Below are 21,732 nucleotides of genomic sequence, written 5' to 3'. Positions count from 1 at the left end.
TGGGTATTAGTGAGAACAAGGGAAGGGATATAACATTTAGCTCCATTATGTTCCACAAGATCCAAATATGAAGACCATGAGAAAAATCAGTATTGATTACAGTGGCCAATAATCAAAATGTATTACAGGCAAAAAAAAGCCAGAATCAAGTCTGGAAAGAAGCAGGGACTTTCAATAGGGAATTACTGACTTAATAAAGACAGTACAAAGGGAATCAATCATGAAAAGCAGAGAACTTTTACACCTACGTTTTAATTGTGCCTTGTATCTTTTGATTAAAAAGAGATCCTACATGAAAAAGCAGCAATGCCAAACTAAATGCTATCCATCATCATTTATCTTGTAGGTAAATGTTAGTTGCAGGTGGGGGACAAGAAGGAAACAGCTGAAACTTGCTGATGCTGTAACTAAACAGCTGCAGATGACCAAAATCACCAGAGGTGACCAGGTAAAAGTCGCCAGTGGCCATAAACCTCCAAACCACAAAGATCTGTGTTAATTAAAACAAAGCAAGCATTACTCTTTTTTATAGCTTTTATAAATCCAGTACCATTGCTTTGGATACTACAGTGTATCCAATCTCAGGAGCCACTGGGGTGGCTCCTTCCCACAGTGCAGCCTGCTTTACTGCCTAGGGAAGTAACCCCATCCTCTCCCTTTCCCTCTCCGCCTACCCCCTTCACACAATCCCAGAAGCAGCAGAAACAGCCATTAAATCAATCCTCTAAATCTGCCACACAGAACCATTTGGTTGCCATTAGGAGGTAAAACAGGGAGCCAGAAGGACTCAAACGTGCTGGTGCTCAGTGAAGAAAACTGCACTGACAAACCCAGTTCAAAGGTCTTCTTGGGAACTAACACAGTTTCAAATTCCTTGCTAAAGATTTAAGAGCTGAACACAACCCCAACTTCAAGTAAACACTAACAGCTGATCTCAGAAAAAAAAATTTCTCCAAAAAGCTAAGTGGGTTATGATTTGGGGGCTCCTGTGAATTTCTTCTACTAAAAAGTTTCGCATGCTGTTTGTTTTCTTTCATAAATAGAAAAAGTATTTTGGTGGAAAAAAAGGACACATTTACAATGAGAGGAAAAAAGGTTACTTGAAATTCTGGCAAATTTTTTATAGCTAGTCAGAGCAGTAAGAAGGTGCATGTCTGCATTAGTGAAACAAAATTATTGGAACAAAATTATTACCCTAAATGGAGATGTCACAAACAAAATACACAAGACTAAAAGAAACAAAGCTGTACTTCTGTATCTGAATTCTGTCAAATCCAGAAAGGTAAATCACAATGGCTGGGGTTGGCAGAGAGATCCTTTAAATCCAACCACACTGCTAAACAAAAGGACTTGACTCTGTGGCTTACAGTACCTCAAAAGCCAATTCCACTATCCTTTAAGAGAGAAGTTACAGCACCAAAAAGACGTTGCTGGAAACAGGGAAACATGTTTTGTTTTTTTGATTACCAGAAAAGCCTTTAATATAACAAAGAATGGATCAAGGGTGTCTTCAACAGCAAGGACATGAATGGACAAGGTGTACTAATGGTTCACATGTCCGCACTGCCTAACTGCAGAAAGAGTATAAAGACTTTAAAATTATTATTTTGTGGCCTCATTAAGTACCAACCTCAAAAGAATTTTAACGGCTATCAAAAGCTATTTAAAGCAAAACATCAATCTCAGTAAATGCATAATACTTTATACTTCAAAGAGTACAATTATTGTTAAATCCAAATTTACCATCTTTAAGTACTGACTCCAGCATTACTTTACACCATTCATTCCTCAAAAATAATACAACCTTTGAAGCAGATTCTATGGACATAGTTTTCCTGTGTTCAGTTTTGGTTTATTCACTGTGTCTCATAACATCTATTTAATTAATTAAAAACTCCACAAGCCCTAGTGAGTCTTCAAGACCATCAAAATCATCACATACACACATAATGAAGAAAAGATACTGTCAGTAAAACACATTGAAAAGATATATTCTTGTATTATATCCATGCACAGCCACATCCAACATGTATGCAAAATCAAAGTTATACAAGTACTTTGAGAGCAACAGACTAAGTCAGTGACATTACAGAAATCCCACTTATATTTGCTCATTTGAAATACAAAAGTCAGATTCTTAATTCTGTCATTCTCCATGGATATTTCTTTATTATCAAATAAATACTCTAATCATGTTCACCAAATATTTCCTTCTGTTCAATTGTTCATTTTGGAATCAGTCATTAAAATCAAAGAAAAAAACAGTTAAACATCAAAGAAAATAATCATATTGGCTTTTGTTTAAAAGAACATACATGTTATAATGGGAAGAAAAATCTGATCAATTGAAAAACAAATCCACAATTTTTATACTGGTGTCTGAACTAACATAATCCTTTCCATTTCTTCCACTGATATCAGAAGTATCTGCAACAGGTGTAACGATTTCCAAATCTGATAAACAGGTTTTATTCTCACAGTTTACTGTTTAATAGCTTCATATCCCACCTGAGCCTGACTTGACTTGTTCTCTTTTTTGTTATTTTTTCAAATGGCCCTCTAACATTCTCATCCAAAACATGCCATGCTAAAAAAATCTAGTTCAGAAACTGGGAGCTGGTGTCCCTTAAAAGATTAAAACATAATGAAAACCAGAGAATATTTACCAAACATACAGGCCCAAATGGAGATCGAGATGTTTATATGCATTCAGTACTGTACCTCAATACTCATTCAATACTATTCCTCAGTATGTACACCTGACAGGTTACTTTAACTTCCTTTAAAAGGCATTGCTAAAGAAATAGCAATAAAAAATAAAAACCTATAAACAACTAAGTCAGAAGTGCTTGAGGAAAAACGCTGAGAATGCATAGTGTTTGTGTGTAAGGAAACAAACACTTAGCTTAGAACCAGAGAGATCCTGATCTATGAGAAGGACTATACCTGTAGAAAAAAAAAGCACCTCTGGGTCGCAGAGGGAACAAGCATGAGGAGAATACAGCAAACAAATGATACTGGATAGAGGACAGTATGTTTCTTCCACCTAGAGATGAACACAGGTGCAGTAAAGATGCTCAGGTATTATGGACAGCTGAACATCCACATGAGCCTTTATATTTGGGTTATTTGAGTCAAGATAAATACAGCTTTTTTTAAATAAAATGTTTTCAGTCACCATTTATCATGGTCATCAGCTTCAACTGAGAGTCACATTAACATGCTTGTAAGAGTAGGTGCATAATTTAAGACTCTGGTTTCTGGTACCTCACTTCAGGTGGAAGTGATGCCTACCACTTGAGAGTGAAGCTGTGTACAGTCAGAAAAGGATATGCTATAGCCTGGCCAGTAACATGACAATGCTCCATGAGCATAATGCAAAAATCAGCATTTTATATAGCTTAATCAGTAAGTATATGGTTTATTCAAGAAGCCCTTAAACACACAGCTTTGGTAAGGTGCATTATTTCATAAACAAGGTGAATAATCCAATATAGTTGCCTGTAGAATTATTTTAAGTCCTAATGAATGAAAGGCCATTTTTTTTCTCAAGTTATTCTATTTAATGACTACAAGTTCTCAAAACAGTGCTTTGAATCCTATCAACTCCCATGGCATTACCTTTAAAAAAGATGCAAAGAAAAACTGGTGAAATGTGAGAGAGCAACTGCAACACTAAAGTACAGTTCTTCAGAATTCTGTGTCATAACCAGCATTTGAATGGGGCTGACTAGCAGAATGACACCACAATCAGTTTCAGGGTGCATGTTTCAAGCATCCTTGTTTGCCAGCTATTGAGGCTGAGTGCCAGCTCCAGTAATGGTCTGTGCTGTGCATACTGCTGACCTGTTTGCTTGCTCTCTGCCAGCCTCAGGCCAGGGCAGCTGGCACTTTCTCAAACAGTGCTGAAGGGCCCAAGCATGTCAGAAGCTGTCCTCAGCCTGAAGCCCCACCATACGTCCTTCCTAGACCTAATTTTATTTTTTCCCACCTTTTGGGACTGGAAGGGAAAGCTACAGGTAGGTATGTGTATATGAACTGGGACATGAGAAAACACCAAGCCCCAGGGTCACAGATGGGTTTCTAGCAATGTGTTATTTAGCAGTAGAGATGCCAACCAGAGACTGTATTTCTCGTCATAATTCACAGATACACTTAGAGGCAGAAAAAAGACACCAAACTGCAGATAAAATTCTCGAGAAACAAAGGACAAACTTTGTGTGAAGAACTGCATCTTTCTAGCCAGAGTCTACATGGGTAAAGCATCACAGCTGAGAATATCACTGAAAATCCTAACCAGATCATTTTATACATAGTGTTACCACTAAGAGAAAGAGAATTTCTAAATACATCCAGTGCAAAAGGAATATACATTAGGGATTCCATTTTTGTTTAGGTTCTATGCTATGTAACAGCATTTCAGCTTTAAGGCTGGGTTTTTAATACCTTTCACCAGTCTCTAACCAAAATGCAGTTTCAACCCTGACAATCCTGCACATTTTGAAATATCACTTGCTTGTTTCTAGTAAATGCCAGCAAATCCTGATGGCAACAGTTACAAAAACCAGGATTAACTATTCACCATGTGCAATCACTTTCCCTGGAAAGATATTAGTTAATAAGCTTAATTTACTTTCACTGACAAGACTTGACAATTAATTAGTCTAAATAACTACACTGGAAACACTCCCAATGACTACCCTTTAGTGTCAGCTCTGCTGAATTTCTTCCTCATTGACAATACTGAACAATACAACTGCTTCCAATTTACATTGATTAAAAGTGTACTTTTAACAGATTTGCTGAATGCTGCCTGCCACATCTGCTAAGAACAGTAACATTTGATCTGGACTTGATTTTTAAAAAAAAAATTAAACTAGAGGTTTGCAACTGAAGTTAATTTTTTGTTACAGTAATTGTCATAGGTTAGCAAGCATAGTCCCGGAAGGGACGTCCTTGCTAAGGGGTGCTTACGGCTTCCTCTGGGAACTGATAGAACCTATCAGCGGCCAGTTTGAATATGGACAATTCTCTAAGCCACTTAAAATTGTGATCACCTCTGTGATCCACATTTAAGAATAGGCAAACTCCCCCTCCAAGCTCTCTCTCGTTTCCGGCGCTGGGACAGGTGGCTGCGGGCCCCAAGTGGGGGCCAGTGGGCCCGGCCAGGCCCTGCCTGGGCCAGGCCGGGCCAGGCCACGGCCATCCTGGAGCCGATGGATCTGTTCCAGCCGTGGAACCCCCCCACTGCCTTGCCGTGGGCAGCCGGAGCGGCTCGGCTCTCCCCCCTCTCCACTGAGATAAGAAAAATTCAACATTCCAGCTGCAAAGCTGCAAGGCCGAGGTGAGATTAACCCTTTTTATTGCTATGAAGAGCTGAAAACCTGAGGGAAGAGAGAGAGGAGATGCTTAAAGCTGAAATTCTCTTGTGAAGCTGTGATATATCAGAGTATCCTGTTGTAATTTCATGAAGATATGGGGGGTGGAGTGTTCAACTCGTGAGCAAAAGCACCTGCGCTGAGATAGGCAGATGCTGACGCAGCTGTAATTTCATGAGAAGTTTGGACAGGGAGAGATGAACCAGATGAGGACTTTTGCTCCACACGGGAAAGGAGAAAACCTCAGTCCCTAGAGATGAACCAGATGAGGACCTTTGCTCCAAATGGGAAAGGAGAAAACCTCAGTTCCTAGAGATGCTCCCAGAGATAGTCCTAAAGATGAAGATGATGAAGACCCTTTGCTCCCAGGGAAGGAGAAGGGCCTCTGTTTTTGTTTCTGAACGGCTCAACCTTAAAATTGTACCCCAAAAAACTTCAAGAGTGGACCCTCAAAAGCAGTTGTGGGAAAAGCTGCAAGTCGGGGGAAAGGACTCACACGCAGGCAGAGAGACTCCTCTTCCTAAATGGACTGAACAATATTTGGAAGTGGGCGGCTGTCTCGTTGTGATACTGTTTTCATAGCATGAGCAAGAAGAGACTTCTCTTTCTAAATGGACTGAACAAGGTTATTATGGAAGTGGTAAACAGACTGAACATCTTAAGGGTTGTCTTTGAACATTGTCAGTGGGAGAAGGGAGGAAGGTGGGGGGAGGAGGAGAGTTCTGAAGGTGGTATAATTTTGTTTTCTTCTTTTAGGTCTGTTAATAAACTTCTTTATATTCTTTCAAGTTTGGTGCCTGTTTTGCATTTCTCCTAATTCTTATCTCACAGCAGATAAACAATAATGAGTATTTTGGACCAAACCACTACACTAAATTGGTGTTTCTGCCCGGTTACAAACCGAACCCGCGACACTAATCAAGCTGCAAGTCATGTATTCAGAATGCAAAACCCCTACTGTTCCAAGTGCTTTTCTTGGTAACCAACAACAGCTCCTTCCAGAACAGTGCAGTTGCAAAGTGCCCCAAAAGGTCCTTGTTGAAACTTAAAATGTTAGTATCACTGCAGATCAGAAATGTTCCACAAAAGTTCTTTAAATAAGTTCATCCTTATAAACAAACATGACCTCCTTGAACTTTTATAAAGCAAGATATGTCAATGAAAATCAATGAAAAGTCCTTCTGTTAAAGCTGTTAAATCAGCCCACATTACTGTTCATAATATGCTATACAACATTGACATACCTACTCCTCAAACACTAAGACGCACAGTAAATCAAACTTCTGAAAGTGCCACTCACTGCTCACCTAATGTCCTACCAAAACCAGCTAACAATAAATTATTTTAAAAATCTGATTTAGCATTATGTTCTTTGATGCATTTTCTAGGCAATAGCAGAGAAGTAGACAATGCTGAAGCAATCCAGCACACTCCTTAGACTGACTTTCACACGTGAGGCACACAACCAGCTCTGCAGAACCCAAGAGAACGACTGCTGTGCTCTGCTTTCGCACAGCCCCTATCACTGGCGAATCTCAACAGTTCAAACAGGTTTTAACACGTGCCGGATCCAGAACTGGCACAATGCTGAGGTGGCTGAAACTCTCCTGTCCCATACACTGAATGCATCTGTTCAGACATTCAACCCAGTTCTTCTCTGTTTTGAAGAATACCCCAAATTTTCATCTGGCAGTTAAATACAATTACTGACATAACTAATAGTCACAACCAAATGCTACAAAATGAGTTTCATGTGTTTTCAACCTGTTTCTGCTTCTGACCCAAGAAATGAGCATGCCCCTCAACTGCCCATGTGAAATGCAATCCACACCCAATCTAAATTGACATTACTCTTGATCTACTGTGACTAGCCAAGAAAACAGGCTGCCAAAATCAAGACCTAAGTGTCAATTTATTGGAAAACTTCTTAGATTTATGATCTAATGCTCACAGTTTGTGGATATCTGGCTCTTTGTTACCTGCCAGTAGGATCTGCTTGCCTCTTACTAGGACAATTGCACTCAATGACATGACAGTTACATCTCGTGACTCTCAAAAAGCTCATAAATCTACTGTGGTTTCTAGTTCTTAGCAGATTACTCCACTGGACATACCCTGCAAAGATGTTTTAATCACAAAAGTAGCAAAAACAGGCAGTTCACCTGATCCCCCATTATACACTTTTAATCCTCTCTTTGGTGAGCAGCAAATCCTAAAATCTCCATCATCACAGTAGTACCTTGTTGGTAAAGGCCATGTCAGCAGAACCTAATTCCCTTGCTAAATAACTTCTTACTGTGTAAGAAGCCAGATCTCCATCTACCACCCTGCTTGCGGATCAACATGAATTGCTGTCATCCTTGTCAGTTCATGGGGATACCATTAAATGCACACAGTATTTACAAGATGACCCCTAAAGCAGACATGAGCAGGTGCACATCCTGAAATTGTGTAAGGAGTCTAACAACGAATTCTATCAATAAGAACACAATTGTATGGAATACCAGGTACATGGCTTCTATTAAGAGAGGGATGTTCACCTTGTAAGGGGACACATGATGAAAGAAAATAGAAGTAAAGCTATATAAAAATACAAACACCTTCACAATAGCAAAAGTTTGAGCAAAAGCTTATACAGTAGTAATGAGGGAGTTAGAATCCTCAGGTTTTGTAATGTTATTATTGAAGCTAGAAAATAAAAGAGAAAATAAATTGTGTGTACAAAGCAACCATTTCACAACTACACAGGGACAAAATCAAAATAAAACTACAGAAGCGAGATAAGAAAACAAAATGCTTTTGTTCAAGTTGGTGGCAAAGTATATTTCTCAAAATCTTTGCATAATAGTTAGCCAAAAGGCAGTTATAACCTTTTGTGCCCATCTACTCTAAATGTAGCAGATTCTAAGGATACAGTAAATGTTTACAGTTAAATCTGTGTTATAATATTAAGAGCAGCTACGCTATATAAATGTTCTTAAGAGTTCATAAAAAGAGCCTACAGAAAATACACATATTTATTTCATGTGAAGAGCACTGCATCTAAATTTCTGAAGTGATCTTTCAGAACTATAAGTGCACATATTAACAAAATAACTACGTCAGGTCTGTAATTCACAGCTTTCACAAGTAAAACAAGTGACAGATCTCTGGGCAGTTGAGGTGCCCAGCATATGATACATGTGACTGCCTTTAACTCCAGAGCAAATTTTAAACTTTTTCCAGCTTTTGTCAATAATGATTAACACTTCAGTAAAAACACTAAAGAAATGAAATTACAATGCCAACACAAATCAAATCTCCTGTTACCAAAAATCCTTCTTCACCAGAAAGATGAAGCTTGACAGAGATTAGCACACTGAATATATTTAAGCTAAAATTTATTTCTTAAGGCAGTCTGCAGAGAATAGCTCAAAAGAAAGAATTTCTGCAAAGATTCCATCTATTTAGTATCTCAAAGACTGTTTTTTGTTTACCAATAATTACCAAGATCTAATTGCAAGTTTCTATTCAGGATTTTTTGTTCTGATAGAGTAAAAATTCAAGAACAACCAATTAAATGTTCTGTACTCTCTAATAATTCAAGTGCAGACCATGAGGTCCTAGACAATAATTTACCCAGCAGGCCCTCAACCTCTTTATAAAAGGTTAATTCACACACTCAAACTTAACATGACTAGCTATTAGTCAACTCTCTACTGGTGCTACCTTGAAGGCAGCAAACCAGCAGCTATTGCTCTAGTCTCCAAATAATGAAGAGGGGACTCACTATCAAGAAAACAGACCTCTTGAAAGTAGACAACAGGACCAAGAAGCTGAATAGAAAGGAATCAGGGATAATAATGTCATTCTTATTTATAACCTTATTCTACTAGAGCTCAGAGTCTCAAAATCTCACAGGTAGAGACAGTAAGTGAAAAACTCCCCACAGACCTGATAAAGAAAAACAAAAACAAGAGTCTGGAACACTTGTTTAGAGAAGACAGGTTAAGAACAGCAATAAAATAACACACATAACTAGACTGATACCTAGCTGAAAATATACAGAGGACACTTCACTATCAATCAGATACCAGAAAAATAAAAGGAAGGCTATTAAGAATCTATATTCTGTAATGTTAATTTAGCATTTGTCAGAAGTACAATGAAGTGGTATTTTATACGTGATAGAGGGTTATAACACTGAAGTGTCTCACACCAGATTACCTCATCTGTTATCACAGACATTGTAGCCAAAAGATAAAAGAAAATCAGCTAATTCCTCTCAAGATTTCTGTTTGGCAATAAACATTCTTGTCATTCACTCTAGGCTTTTAACCATATTCTGCTAATTCTCAGTTGGTTTTAGACATCCTCCTGAAAGCTCTGAAAGCTGCTTTACAATCTGGCATGCAACACTACATAAAGCAGTTGTAAAATATTGACATTAACATTGTATTTTGCATCTTGTTACGCTTGACAAAAACAAAAGACCAGATGGCTTGTACTTTCCAATAAAAACAGATTAGCTATGCAATTTAAAAGATGTCCAAGACTTAGTTACTAGTGAGTCTGAGCACATTTCTTTTATATGAAGAAAGTGTATCAACTGAAATTAAAAGAGACATCAATCTAATAGGTAAACAAAACAGCAATTTATGGCTATTTATGGTTATTTATTGGAATTCACTGGGCTGATGTTGCTGAAATTTTATCTGTTAAAACATCCTGCCAATATCAAATCAACTAGTTTTAAAAAAATTAATATTACTACAGTATTTTATACACTGTATATAACAGTAATTTTGAGATTATTGTACTGAAACTAGAAAAGAAACCTATTCTACTGATTTATGTCAGAAATAAAGTTGAGATTTTCACTGCTAACTCAAAACATACTACCTAAGGGATTCCATAACAGTTCATAAAATGTCTTTGTTTTTAAAAGGTATGGTCTGTGGTATGTATTTTCTACGAAGAAATAGAAGAACATATGTAGCATCAGATGTGTGTACTTTAAGAAACTGTGGAATGTGAAATCCACAAATCCAAATAAAGCAGGTGGTATAATTTGGGAGGGAGGACTGAATTTAAGTTTAATGACATTACCAGGTTATCCTACCAGACTAATTCTCACTCACTGCATGACTTCAATGAAGCTCTCAGTCCTCATGCTGATTTCGATTTAGTTGAAGTGCTATTTGATGCGTTTCATCTGGAGTTTTATTCACTTCAAACTACACTTCATTTACCCAGGCTGCTGCTGTACTCATTTGTTTTTCTACTTTATTACTCACAAATTGGTGTTGCTTAGTTTAGATAAATTGTTGGAATAAATTCATTTTATAAAGTTTTTTATTTAATTAATAAATAAATAAGTCATAGAAAGAGATCACATCACAGGAAAAGAGTGAGAAAACTATCAAAGCACACTAGACCACAGTATTACAATAAGTGTTGGTCTAACAATATCTCCTAATAAATGCCAATAGATGGTTTGCTGTTCTAAGGCAGGACCATTCCCTTGCCTCCACTCCCCAAAACTACAGGTCTTTCCAGTGGGGCATGCATGGTAGTACAATGCATTTTTAAAAGAAAGAGACAAAGAATAAAAAGAGGCAAATTGCATGAGAGAATCCAAGAATGCACAAGACAGAGAATGCAAGGGCAAGACCAGGAACACGAGACAGAGTGTGAGGGCAGGTGTGAAACAGTGCACGAGGAAAAGCACAAGAAATCAAGTGTGAGCGAGCAAGAGACAGAGCACAGCAAGCACAAGCACGCGCAGAAGAGCACAAACACACTCATGAGAAAGCAGCAGCACTTGAATACCATTAACTTGTCAGATGACAGATGTCTTTAAAAATTAATCTCTAAAATAATTTTTTTGATTTTGCACAACTATGCCTGGGGTTTACAATATAGTAAAGAAGTCTAAGTTTGCCATTCAACACTAATTTATTCTTACAGTTCGCTAACCAGGATTACTAACCAGAGCTTAGTGTTAAATGTCAGATAATGAAAGGAAAGGCTGTCAATTGTAAAGTCCTGAAGTACTCTGATTAGTGCTGATTATAGGGTATCCTGGAAACATTTATTTTTTATGTTACAACACAATGTTACAACACAACAGCAATTAATTTGAAGTCATTAATACTTTTGTAAACTATTGATAGAAAATATGACAAAGTCAGTTAGGCTGCTACCACCTGGTGGTGTGCTGATAATGTTAAAACCCATTTACATTTAACATGGTATCACAGCTTGTGAGAGAAAAATTAGTATATTCTTTACATGACACTAAGAATAATCATAGATGTAGACTTTTTTTGTATAATCCATTAAGGTTTCACAAACAAATGTATCTTAAAATTAGCTATACAACGCAATGTTTGAAGCCAAAGTATTTAACCAGCAACTTGCTTTTTTATTAATTTGTCACTTTATGTAAAATTTTTTTGCATGGATTTAGTCATAAAGTAATGTTACAGACAGCTACTGCTCAAAATGAGGGATAAAGAAAACTAATACCTTGTCCCAAGTATTGCCAAAATGCATTTTCCTGAAAATAGTTTTTATAAATGTAACCTATTAATATAAACTACTACACACTGACATTTATGATCACAAGATTTGAACTGTAGAGATAAATTTAAACACTGAATTTCCATGGCATTTAAGGCTAAAAAAAATTATATAGCACATTTCATAATAAAGTACAGAACTGTTTTCAGAAGAAAAATATTTCTATTTAACATCTGAACTACTACAAACAGTTTAAATATCTCATCACAATGTTGAAACACTTCCAACTGTAATAAGAAACAAAGGAAAGTGTAGTAGAAACGCTGTGGGTTTGGGATATTTGGGGGGTTTACCCCCAGTTTGTTGTTTTTTATTTGGTTGAGTTTAAAAAAGAAAAAGCTGACCTATTCAGTTAAAAAAAAATCAAGCTTGCCATCAGTATGTAACTTCAGCTTTTGTATCAGCTCAAGAAAGAATGGTAACTGGCTCCAGAAACCTACAAGGTCTAGAAGAAAGCCATTTACCACAGGGCTTCTGTATCACAGAACATGCAGAGTTGGAAGGGACCCACAAGGGTCATTGACCTTAAGTGACTGGCCCATACAGGGACTGAACCAGTGACCTTGGCATTATTACCACCATGCTCCAGTTCTCTCAGCCAAACTGTAGTGTTTATTGACAGCTATCCTTACAAAGAAACCCATGAATGATAACAGATATAATAGCAGAGTATGATAGAGGAGACAGAGAAGTTTACAGATATATATGAAGCTTGGCATTTTTAAATCACTCATAAAAAATGCAAATGTAATTGTGCACATGACTTAAACACACTGTACAGGCTTAATGCTCACCAATATTTGTGGAACTTGATCAGCTTGCCATAAACAGCAGTACTGAATGAGGGGATAACCGGAACAGGGATGCAGTATAGTCCTTTACTGTCCAAAGAAGTCAGTGCTGCTTGAAAACCAAATATCTGGAACAAATTCAATTGGTCAAATGGTATACTATCACATGATTAGATTACTTTCAAGATATTTTATAACATAATATATGTATTTATAAATATACTCAGTAAATATTAAATAAATTGTGTTTTATTTTTAGATAATTCATTTTCCCCAAACATAAATACAGCTACAAAAAAATCTACCTCAAATAATGCCCTAGAAATGCATGTAAAAATATTTTCTTTGCTCAAAAAGTGTTAACTACGGTCTGATGAATTTTAAAAAATGCTGAATTAAAATTTTTCAATTCAAATACTTCAGTCTATATCCTTTAAACTTGCAGATTACATGCTGCTTTTCATATAAAGTAAAATCACTTTGAGTAATTATAACAACACTGGTACAAAAGAGTGGTATTTAAGGAAATCAGAAGGTTCCCTTCAAAGCTTTTTTTCATAGTAAGAGCCTGCCTAAAGAAAGATTCACCACAAAAATTCTTTATGATATTTCCCTGTTCAGTATGGCAAACAAACTGATGTAGAGTTGCCTTTTAACATGCTCTACCACCCTTCACAAGAACAGGACACTTCAGCCACTATTAAAGCTAGCAAATAAACCCTTTAAAACTCAAAGCTGATGTCCAACTTTTGCTACTAAAAAGTTTTCTGAAGAGAAAAAAAATCCTCTCAAACTGAAAAACATACAGATAGCTTGCAGTACTGCAATTCCTATCACTTAAAATGTGACAGAAGGTAAATATGTCACCCAGAATACTGAAAGCTTGCCATGCAATTCTGGAACACAGTTTCTTGTATGTAGATAATAAAGATTTAAATAATTAAATTCTTACTAAAAATATCAGCATGGAAGTGAAGAGATAACTGGGAAATTGAGAAAAATTAACAGTAGTAGTAGTAAATATTTATGTTTTAGTAGCACCCAAAATGTTTCAAACTGCCTAAACACATCCAAAAAGGCTGGAAAGGCCTGCTTTAAAACTCCTCCTCAGAGCAGATGCCAACTGAACCATCTCAAAATAGTTTTCCATACCATAGGCTTCCCTCAGCCTCACAATAAGAGATCCTCTCATATAATGCATCTTTAATTGAGAACATTCAGAGATCTGTCCTCTTATAATGAAAAACAATTAAGTTCTTTGTTAGCAGTTTTTGATTGCATATCTTCACTATGGTGGTTTTGCTCTATCAATACTACTAGTGATGGTTTCTCCGCTAACATCCCATCAAGTTTGTAAGTGTGTTTTACAGCAATATACGGATCATAAGAGCATTCTATCAGATGAGGAAAAAGGTTTCTTTCTGAATTATTTTAATTCAGTCTTGTCACAAGAACCTTGGGGCTTCAGTTTGCAGTTTCCTCACATGAAGCTCTCTGTGCGTATTACAAAACACTTGACTCAAGTCAGAAGCAGCAATCCCAAACAACAACATTCTGTGAAATGTGTTTACTCTATGGCCTTTTAGATTAGCTGAAAACATTCTTACAGGAAACCTGCTAACACTTAGGATTAACTATATGTACACAATCTTTTTTCAGCACACTACAGTAAGAAACACATCTCAGGCCCTCATTTACCTTCAGATAGCAGTGTGAGTAACAGTAGTGAAGCAGGTTGTCGGATGGCTGGCCAAGGCTGCTGACCACGTGCACCAGTTGTTCAGCATACATCGGCACTGAGTGCTCCAGGTTAACCTTATCCACCAAAATTCGGATGGAAGGTAAAGGCCGCAGGGGCTGGAAACTTGCAGCATTTAGCAGTCCACTTAAGTTCTAGGGCAGGGGGGAAAAATCATGTAATAATTATATTACAGATGTATTACAGATGTATTATTTATCATATCTGTATGTTCTTTCTCAAACATGCAAGCGAATCTACATCTAATAAAGTATTTACAGATACCATGGCATTATACTATGAATCCTCAAATCTTCTCAAAATATTTTCTTTGAAGTTTAAAATAATCAACTTTTTATCCGGAATTGTCTTGGGTGCAGGTGTCCAGGTGCTGGTAGTCAGGGGTAGCCTCTGTGAGGGGACACCAGGGGCTGTCCAGGCCAGGTTCAGCCCGTTCCAGCCAGTGCTGCAGGAGCCCCTCCACAAGGCACAGCTGAGCTCCTCAGCCAAACTGGGGCCACCTCTGTGCAGACAGATTTTAGAATGGGCAAAAATGTCACACAGGCTGCAAAGACTTGGAGAAGAAGTGAGAAGCAGCGATATGAAAAGCAAGGGCAGAGAAGGAGGGGAGGCAGTGGTGCTCCAGGCACCAGAGCAGAGAGTCTCTTGCAGCCCATGAAAGAGACAACACAAAAGCAGACATCCACACTGCAGCCCACGGAGGCCCCCATGCTGGAGTAGGTGGATATGCCCTGAAGGGTACTGCACCCTTGAGGAGAGCTCATGCTGGAGCAGATTCTCCCTCAAGGACTGAAGCCTGGAGGAAGGACTTGCAGTAAGGCAGAACAGTGCAAGAATGAGGGAGTGCCAGAGATCAGCTTTACAGTCTGACCCCCATCTTCTATTCTCCATCCCCCTCTGTTGTGGGATGGGAGGTAGAAGAGTCAGGGAATAACGGAGTGAAATTGAGTCTGAAGGAAGAAGGGGGATAGGGGATATATATTATTTGGATTCTTAGCAATATGTTAAATTATTTGCTATTAATAAATTATTAAATTAACCAAGACAAGTTTGTTTTGCTCATACTAGTAATTGGTAAATGATCTCCCCCTCCACCTGACCAGTCCCATTCTTCTCCCCCATTCTGCTGAGGAAGGGGAGTGAGAATAGCTGGTAATCATCTGCCAGCTGGCCGATGCCAAGTCAAAATACTTCATCCTATAAAATATTTGTTTACCTTTTTATCACTCCAAAGCACTATCACCATAATAATCTCATGCTGATCTAGCCTTTACACTGTCATCTGTTATGTATTCACAGTTATGCCAGGTATCTCAGCAAAAGAAGATGCCTTTCCATAGAAAATAAATACCACAATTTTAGACATCCAAGTCTATTTTTATGGCATCCATTAAAATGGAGTACTGCATCCAGCACAGGTTGGACATGGGCATACCAGAATAAGTTTGTTGGAAACAAAGTGGTTATGGGGTTAGAGCACATGAGCTCTGTCTCAGGAGAAACAGAGACAACTAAAGTCATTTAGCCTGGAGAAGGCCAGAGAAGGATCCTACTGCTATCTACTGCGACATACTGGGAGGGTACAGAGAAGAGAGAGACAGAAGAGGTGCTAATTCAGTGCTTGACAGAACAACCCCTGGAACATCCTGCTCTTGCTTTGACCAGGACACTGAACTCCTGCAGAACACCTCCAAACATCTCTTCCAATCCAAATTACACTACAAATCTAAAAATTTTATTAAATATGCATCAAAATAGGACAATAAGTTGATGTATGTACAATTTTCAATCTAAAATTCAAAATCATTATTTTAAATAAGGTTGGCTTCATTCAAGAAATGTAAATTGAGACTCCAAGTAATGAGTACACCAACCAAAAAGTTCACTGGAATTCAACTTCTTTGCCTCAAACCTACAACAAACATGGGACTGTTCTCCCATTATAAAGATACCATCTGCCCATGCCCATAAGGTGAAAAGCACCACCACCCATCGCACTACTCAGTACAATGTATTAGAAAGTGCTAAAAAGGAAAAAGCCTTTCTGAGCAACCTGTTCCAGTGCTTCACCACCCTCTGAATAATGGATTTCTTCTTAACATCTAAACTAAGTCTGATCTCCTTTAGTTTAAAACCATTGTCCCTTTTTCTGTCATTATCTACCTGTACAAAATTCCCTCTCCCTCCTTTTTAGAAGCCCCCTTCAGGTACTGAAAGGCCACAGTGAGGTCTCCTCGAAGCATTTTCTTCTTCAGGATGAGCTATCACAGCTCTCTCAGCCTATTAGATGAAATACTGGACAAAAATTCCTAGAAATTTAACTCAAGACTTGATGGGGCTTTCTCTTCTTCCCACTCCTTCCTTATGCATAAAACACTTTCCAGCCTTCGGCATGAGAGAAACCTACTGCAAGTCTTCACTACAAGCCACAGATTTATCCCTACAGTATCTCAGCTTTGTGCATTGAAGAAGGTGACCTATAAGAACAAAACCAGTATAGGATTCTTCAGCTGGCATTATACTACGCATATCCAAAAGATAAAACTAACATAGGCTGTTAGGAAATTTCTGTTTCTCTGAGCTAGTCATTCAGCAGTTAAATGCCCAAGTCCTGCTGACATCCTGTCTGGAACTAGCACAGAGCTGGCTGTTAACATCCATGCAGTCTCTGTCAAGCCTATGTATTAAAAGATTTCACACTTTACCAAGCTTGCAAAGACCTCCACAACAGGTTCTCTTCTGATCAAAAGATCTGATCAACTGCTTTTTCATTTGCTTGATGCTTTAAAATCTTTTTTATTCATAAGTATTTTTCCTATCTTTACACAAGACCTTCACTTTCCAAGTCTAACTAGTCAGACAGCACTCCTTTTAGGTATCTGAATTTAAGGCTCACGGGCACCAAACTACTCCAGAACTCAGTGATACCTCCAGCACATGAAATAATAGGCCAGTAAGAAAATGCATATATATATATATATATATAGAATAGCACATACTGATATAAGGAACTGAATTATTATCTGTGCATACATACCTTCTCACCCATGATTATGGGCAGCAAGTGGTCTAGTAAATTGAATTCTGCCACAGGGATTATAATTGTACACTTAAGAACAGTGAACGTTGTAAGTCTAGTGGGAATGTATTCTTCCAGTGATGCTATTTCTTCTGAGCTTGGCATAGTTCTATTTCCATCCATAATATCTACAATAAATCAAGATTACATATGTTTCACTAAAATATATAAAGTTGATGTTTTAGAAATGCCTAGAGACTAGCAAAAAGTGCAAAGCTCCCCCCACCCCTTCATAGTTAATAATGTTATTCCACACTGGTTTTACCTAAGGCTAAATGCAATACTAACTGGATTTTCTCTACCTGAAATCTGTATTGCTCTCAGAAACCCATCTTAACAGTTTACCATAACTTGTTTCCATGCATTTTCATCCTGTATGACTATTATTGTGAACTAATAAACACCAATAGGAATACTTTCTTCTCTAAGACTCCAAAATTAAGCTAGAGTAGACAATGAAATAAGCCATTCTTACTCAACATGAGGCTTATGACTAAAACAAAGGGCTTTCAAAGTGTCTGAAATTATCTCAAAAGTATATCCAACACTGATGGGGATATTGTTGCTAATTTTATCTTTATTTTACATTTTGCTCTTTGGACTCATAAAATCCCCAAGAGGTTTGGAGTTTTAACTATTTGAAAGCTGCACCTTCAAGAGCACTAAACGGAGTCTGGTTTAATTAGTATATTTGTGTATATGCAATAGGAGCAAACCTGGCTTAGTTTTGCTGTATGGTTCATACTCATGTTCCAGAGCACAAACTATCATTTTCATTATCCGGTGTACAGCGCTGCTATCCAGTCGAAGATTGAGTGGACCCACAATGAGGCTTTTTGTCGACATCTCCTGAACATTTCCCAAATCTTCACTCTTTACTGAAGAAAGGTCTTGCTGATTCCCAGAAACTACAAGAAGTTTTATAAAAAGTTACACAAAACAATTGGACACAATAACATTTTTTATCAGCTACTTCTGTTTCAAATTCTGTGATCAAAGACTTATAAACATACAGAAAAATATAACAATGCAAATATAACACATGAATATACAATGACTGGTTTAACAGGTTTCAACAAAATTATTCCTGGTAAATACAGAGCAAACAGGACAAATTTCTGCCTTGCTTCCAAGCACAGTACAACTTAGGAACTCTTCCATGAACTTCCTGTTTCTCAAATTTGGGACTCTTTGGAGGTGTCTATACTTCTATGGCAACTTAACCCCACATGTCAGTGACAGCCGTGGTGTTCAAAACTTTCTACAGCTTGTCACCAAGATATCCATCCCTAATAATCAAGGAAAAGGTGTGGTGCAAAGACACATGACAGATCTGGGCCCTTGAAAGGTGAGCTGCCTTGACAAGGTTAGAAGAACCAGACTGCCAACTAAGATAAACCTTTCCTTCCATTCACATTTGCCCCCATTCACTGATGTACAGGCAGCAAGAAAGAAAATTTCTTATATCATTATGTCTCAGACTGGTTTTTTTTAAGAGCCAACGGAGATAAACGAGTAGTTTAGTAAAGTAGGGTAATAAGGTAGACCAAAATCACACATTCACTGTATACAGGCTACTCATCAGCTACCAAACAGCACGACTATTTCTCTAAACATACTTCATGGAAATTCTTCAGTTAAATCATGCAGATTTCAGAAGCTCAAGTTTTCCTGTCACATATGACTTGTAAAAATATACCCCCATCCCTCTAACATACTTAGTTTGCAGAACTTCACTCTGATTTTTTTTCCTAATAGATCACTTTGAAAGTGTCTTCATTGCTTTGACACAAGCACTAAACATTAAATGTCTTGCTGACCATTACATAAATGAACAGTCTGACAAAATAAACATCAAGATTAAACGGATTCTGAGACTACAGAAGGGCAATGGAGCTGGTGAAGGGCCTGGAGCACAACACTTATGAGGAGCAACTGAGGGTGCTGGGGTTGTTTAGCCTGGAGCAAAGGAGCTCAGGGAAGACATTATTGCTCACCACATCTACCTGGAAGGAGGGTGTAGCAGGGGCAGGAGGTCAGTCTCTTCTCCCATGTAAGAAGTTACAAGATGGGAGGCCTCAAGTTGTACCAGGGGCAGTTTCGATTGGATATTGGGAAAAATGTCTTTACTGAAATTGGCTACGGGCATTGGCACAAGCTGTCAAGGGAAGCATTGTAACCACCATCCCTGGAAGTGTACAAAAAATATAAGAATGTGGCACCTGGGGACACAGTTTAGTGGTGAACATGGCAGTGCTGGATTAACGGTTGGACTCAATGACTTAAGAGTTCTTTTCAACCTTAATAATTCTATGATTTCTGGTTGCCCAAGAGGAATCCAGTCATTTACCCTTTTGTCTCTCTCCTTTACTGAACTCTTTTCACTGCACTCATTCTAAACAGTCTTTATATTGAGGGAAGTTGAACTTGGGGGAAAAGGAAGCAAGGATAGGGGTTTATTTCCCTTATGTTTAAATCATACTCCATAAAACATTGTTGCTTCTAAGCACTGGTGAGGAAAAAGGTCCTCAAATAAACTGAGACTATGCCAAATTTGATGCACAGCTGGCCTAATGCTCTGCAGGTCTTTAGAGGCTTATACACTCAGCAGAAGAATTAACTTTATCCTTAAAAGCTCAACAGAAGTTGATGGTGAGAGCATTTATAGCCTCTGCTTCCCTTGGTTTGTCATTTTTTTGAGAAGAAAAAGAACAATAAAAGAAAGATAAAAGGACAGAAGGACACTACCTTATAAAACCTATTGAAATCTTCAGTTGGAACTGAGTTACAACCTTTTGAATAAATCCTGAAAAAGATTTTTTTAAGACCCAGCTTACAGACTTGTGCATTTATTTTATAGGCAGTTAACATACATACTTTTATCCTTCCAATTCTACATGGTATTCACTTCAGATGAACACTACCAAAAGGTGTAAAAAACTGTAACATCACATAAAAAATAGTAAGTCCAAAAATAATAAATCCAGAAGTAGTAACAGCCTACCTTTTTAAAGAAGAAAAACCAGACTTGCCTGTATATATTGTATGTATGTGAACAGGATATCTAAGTTTCAGAATTTATACAAACCAATTTCTGGAACAGCTCCATATAATTCCAACTAAGTGCAAAGAGAATGGGACACAAAATCTATTGGTTCTACAGAAGCAGGTGATCACAGGTGACTTGAAACTTCATGGATGCATAAAGACAGCCACTTTTCAACCACTGAGTTTTCAAGCTCTCTGGAAATCACATGTCTACTTCTAACCGACAAAAAATATCAAAATGAGTGCTGCATCATAAACTTGCCAGCAAAGCAGAGAGGTACACATTACAAACAAAAGGTAACTTCAACAGCATGCCCTGCTAGGTCTGTAGGTCATGCAAATCAGTGGTCAGGGAACTGACAGGCTACGTAATGTTTTGGGTAAATTGTTCTGCACTGAAATACGAAGCAAAAAACCAGAAAAATAAAGGAAGGGGAAGACAGACAGAATTTCAAAATAAGACTACTGTGCATAACTATCTTGCTTTCATTCAAAATACTGAAATTGATTAATGCACTTCTGTAAGTGACAGATGAAAATTCCTAAGGGTTAATGTTATCCAGGAGGCACTTGTGGTTTAATCAGTAATCCTATGCTTCAGGAAAGGTTAAAGGTGCAAAGAATGTGTCAAACCAAAATTGCCTTGGCAGATAAAAATCTTACAATCACAGTAACTGCCTCCTATGACTTAAGTTGGGTTAGGTTTTTTGTGGTATGTGGTGTGCACTAGTTGTAACTAAAAACAGTTATACCAAAATAAATAGTAAAATGCAAACTTTCATATAAACAACACATTAAAAATACAGCAGATATATACTGTTTTCAAAATCTTAACATATTTATACCTTCATCTTAAATAAGTATTTTACACCTATTCATTTATATTCTATTTAACAACTATGCATTTAGCCCACAATATGGAAAAATTAGCTAGAAAATTACTAGCAGAAAGCATCACATTTGCTTTTCTGAGGAATAAAACTATTTGAAAACTTAAGATTTTAAGTTCTTGGCTCTAGAGAAACAACAACCATTTAAACTATTTAAAAATTAATTATTCCGTTCTTTTACGCAGCCAGGTTGCTGAAACTAAAGAAGTAATACTGAAAAAAA

General features: G+C 37.6%; 1 protein-coding gene across 7 annotated transcripts in view; it reads right to left on the bottom strand.

Annotated features, from left to right (window-relative positions):
* Positions 1-21,732, bottom strand: part of VPS13B (vacuolar protein sorting 13 homolog B) — a 438,036-nt gene that overhangs the window by 345,999 nt on the left and 70,305 nt on the right. For all 7 annotated transcript variants that reach the window (XM_048287162.1, XM_048287160.1, XM_048287161.1 and 4 more), the window contains 4 exons: positions 18,288-18,479; positions 17,530-17,699; positions 14,432-14,626; positions 12,737-12,861 (listed from right to left, as the gene is read on the bottom strand). In XM_048287162.1, coding sequence (XP_048143119.1) covers positions 12,737-12,861; positions 14,432-14,626; positions 17,530-17,699; positions 18,288-18,479 — 682 coding nt within the window. The remainder of the gene's footprint in view (positions 1-12,736; positions 12,862-14,431; positions 14,627-17,529; positions 17,700-18,287; positions 18,480-21,732) is intronic.

This window comes from Corvus hawaiiensis, chromosome 26 (genome assembly GCF_020740725.1).
Source record: "Corvus hawaiiensis isolate bCorHaw1 chromosome 26, bCorHaw1.pri.cur, whole genome shotgun sequence".
Lineage (NCBI taxonomy): Eukaryota > Metazoa > Chordata > Aves > Passeriformes > Corvidae > Corvus > Corvus hawaiiensis.
Note: the sequence above shows the minus strand (reverse complement) of the source record. Positions and strands in the feature narration are given on the sequence as shown.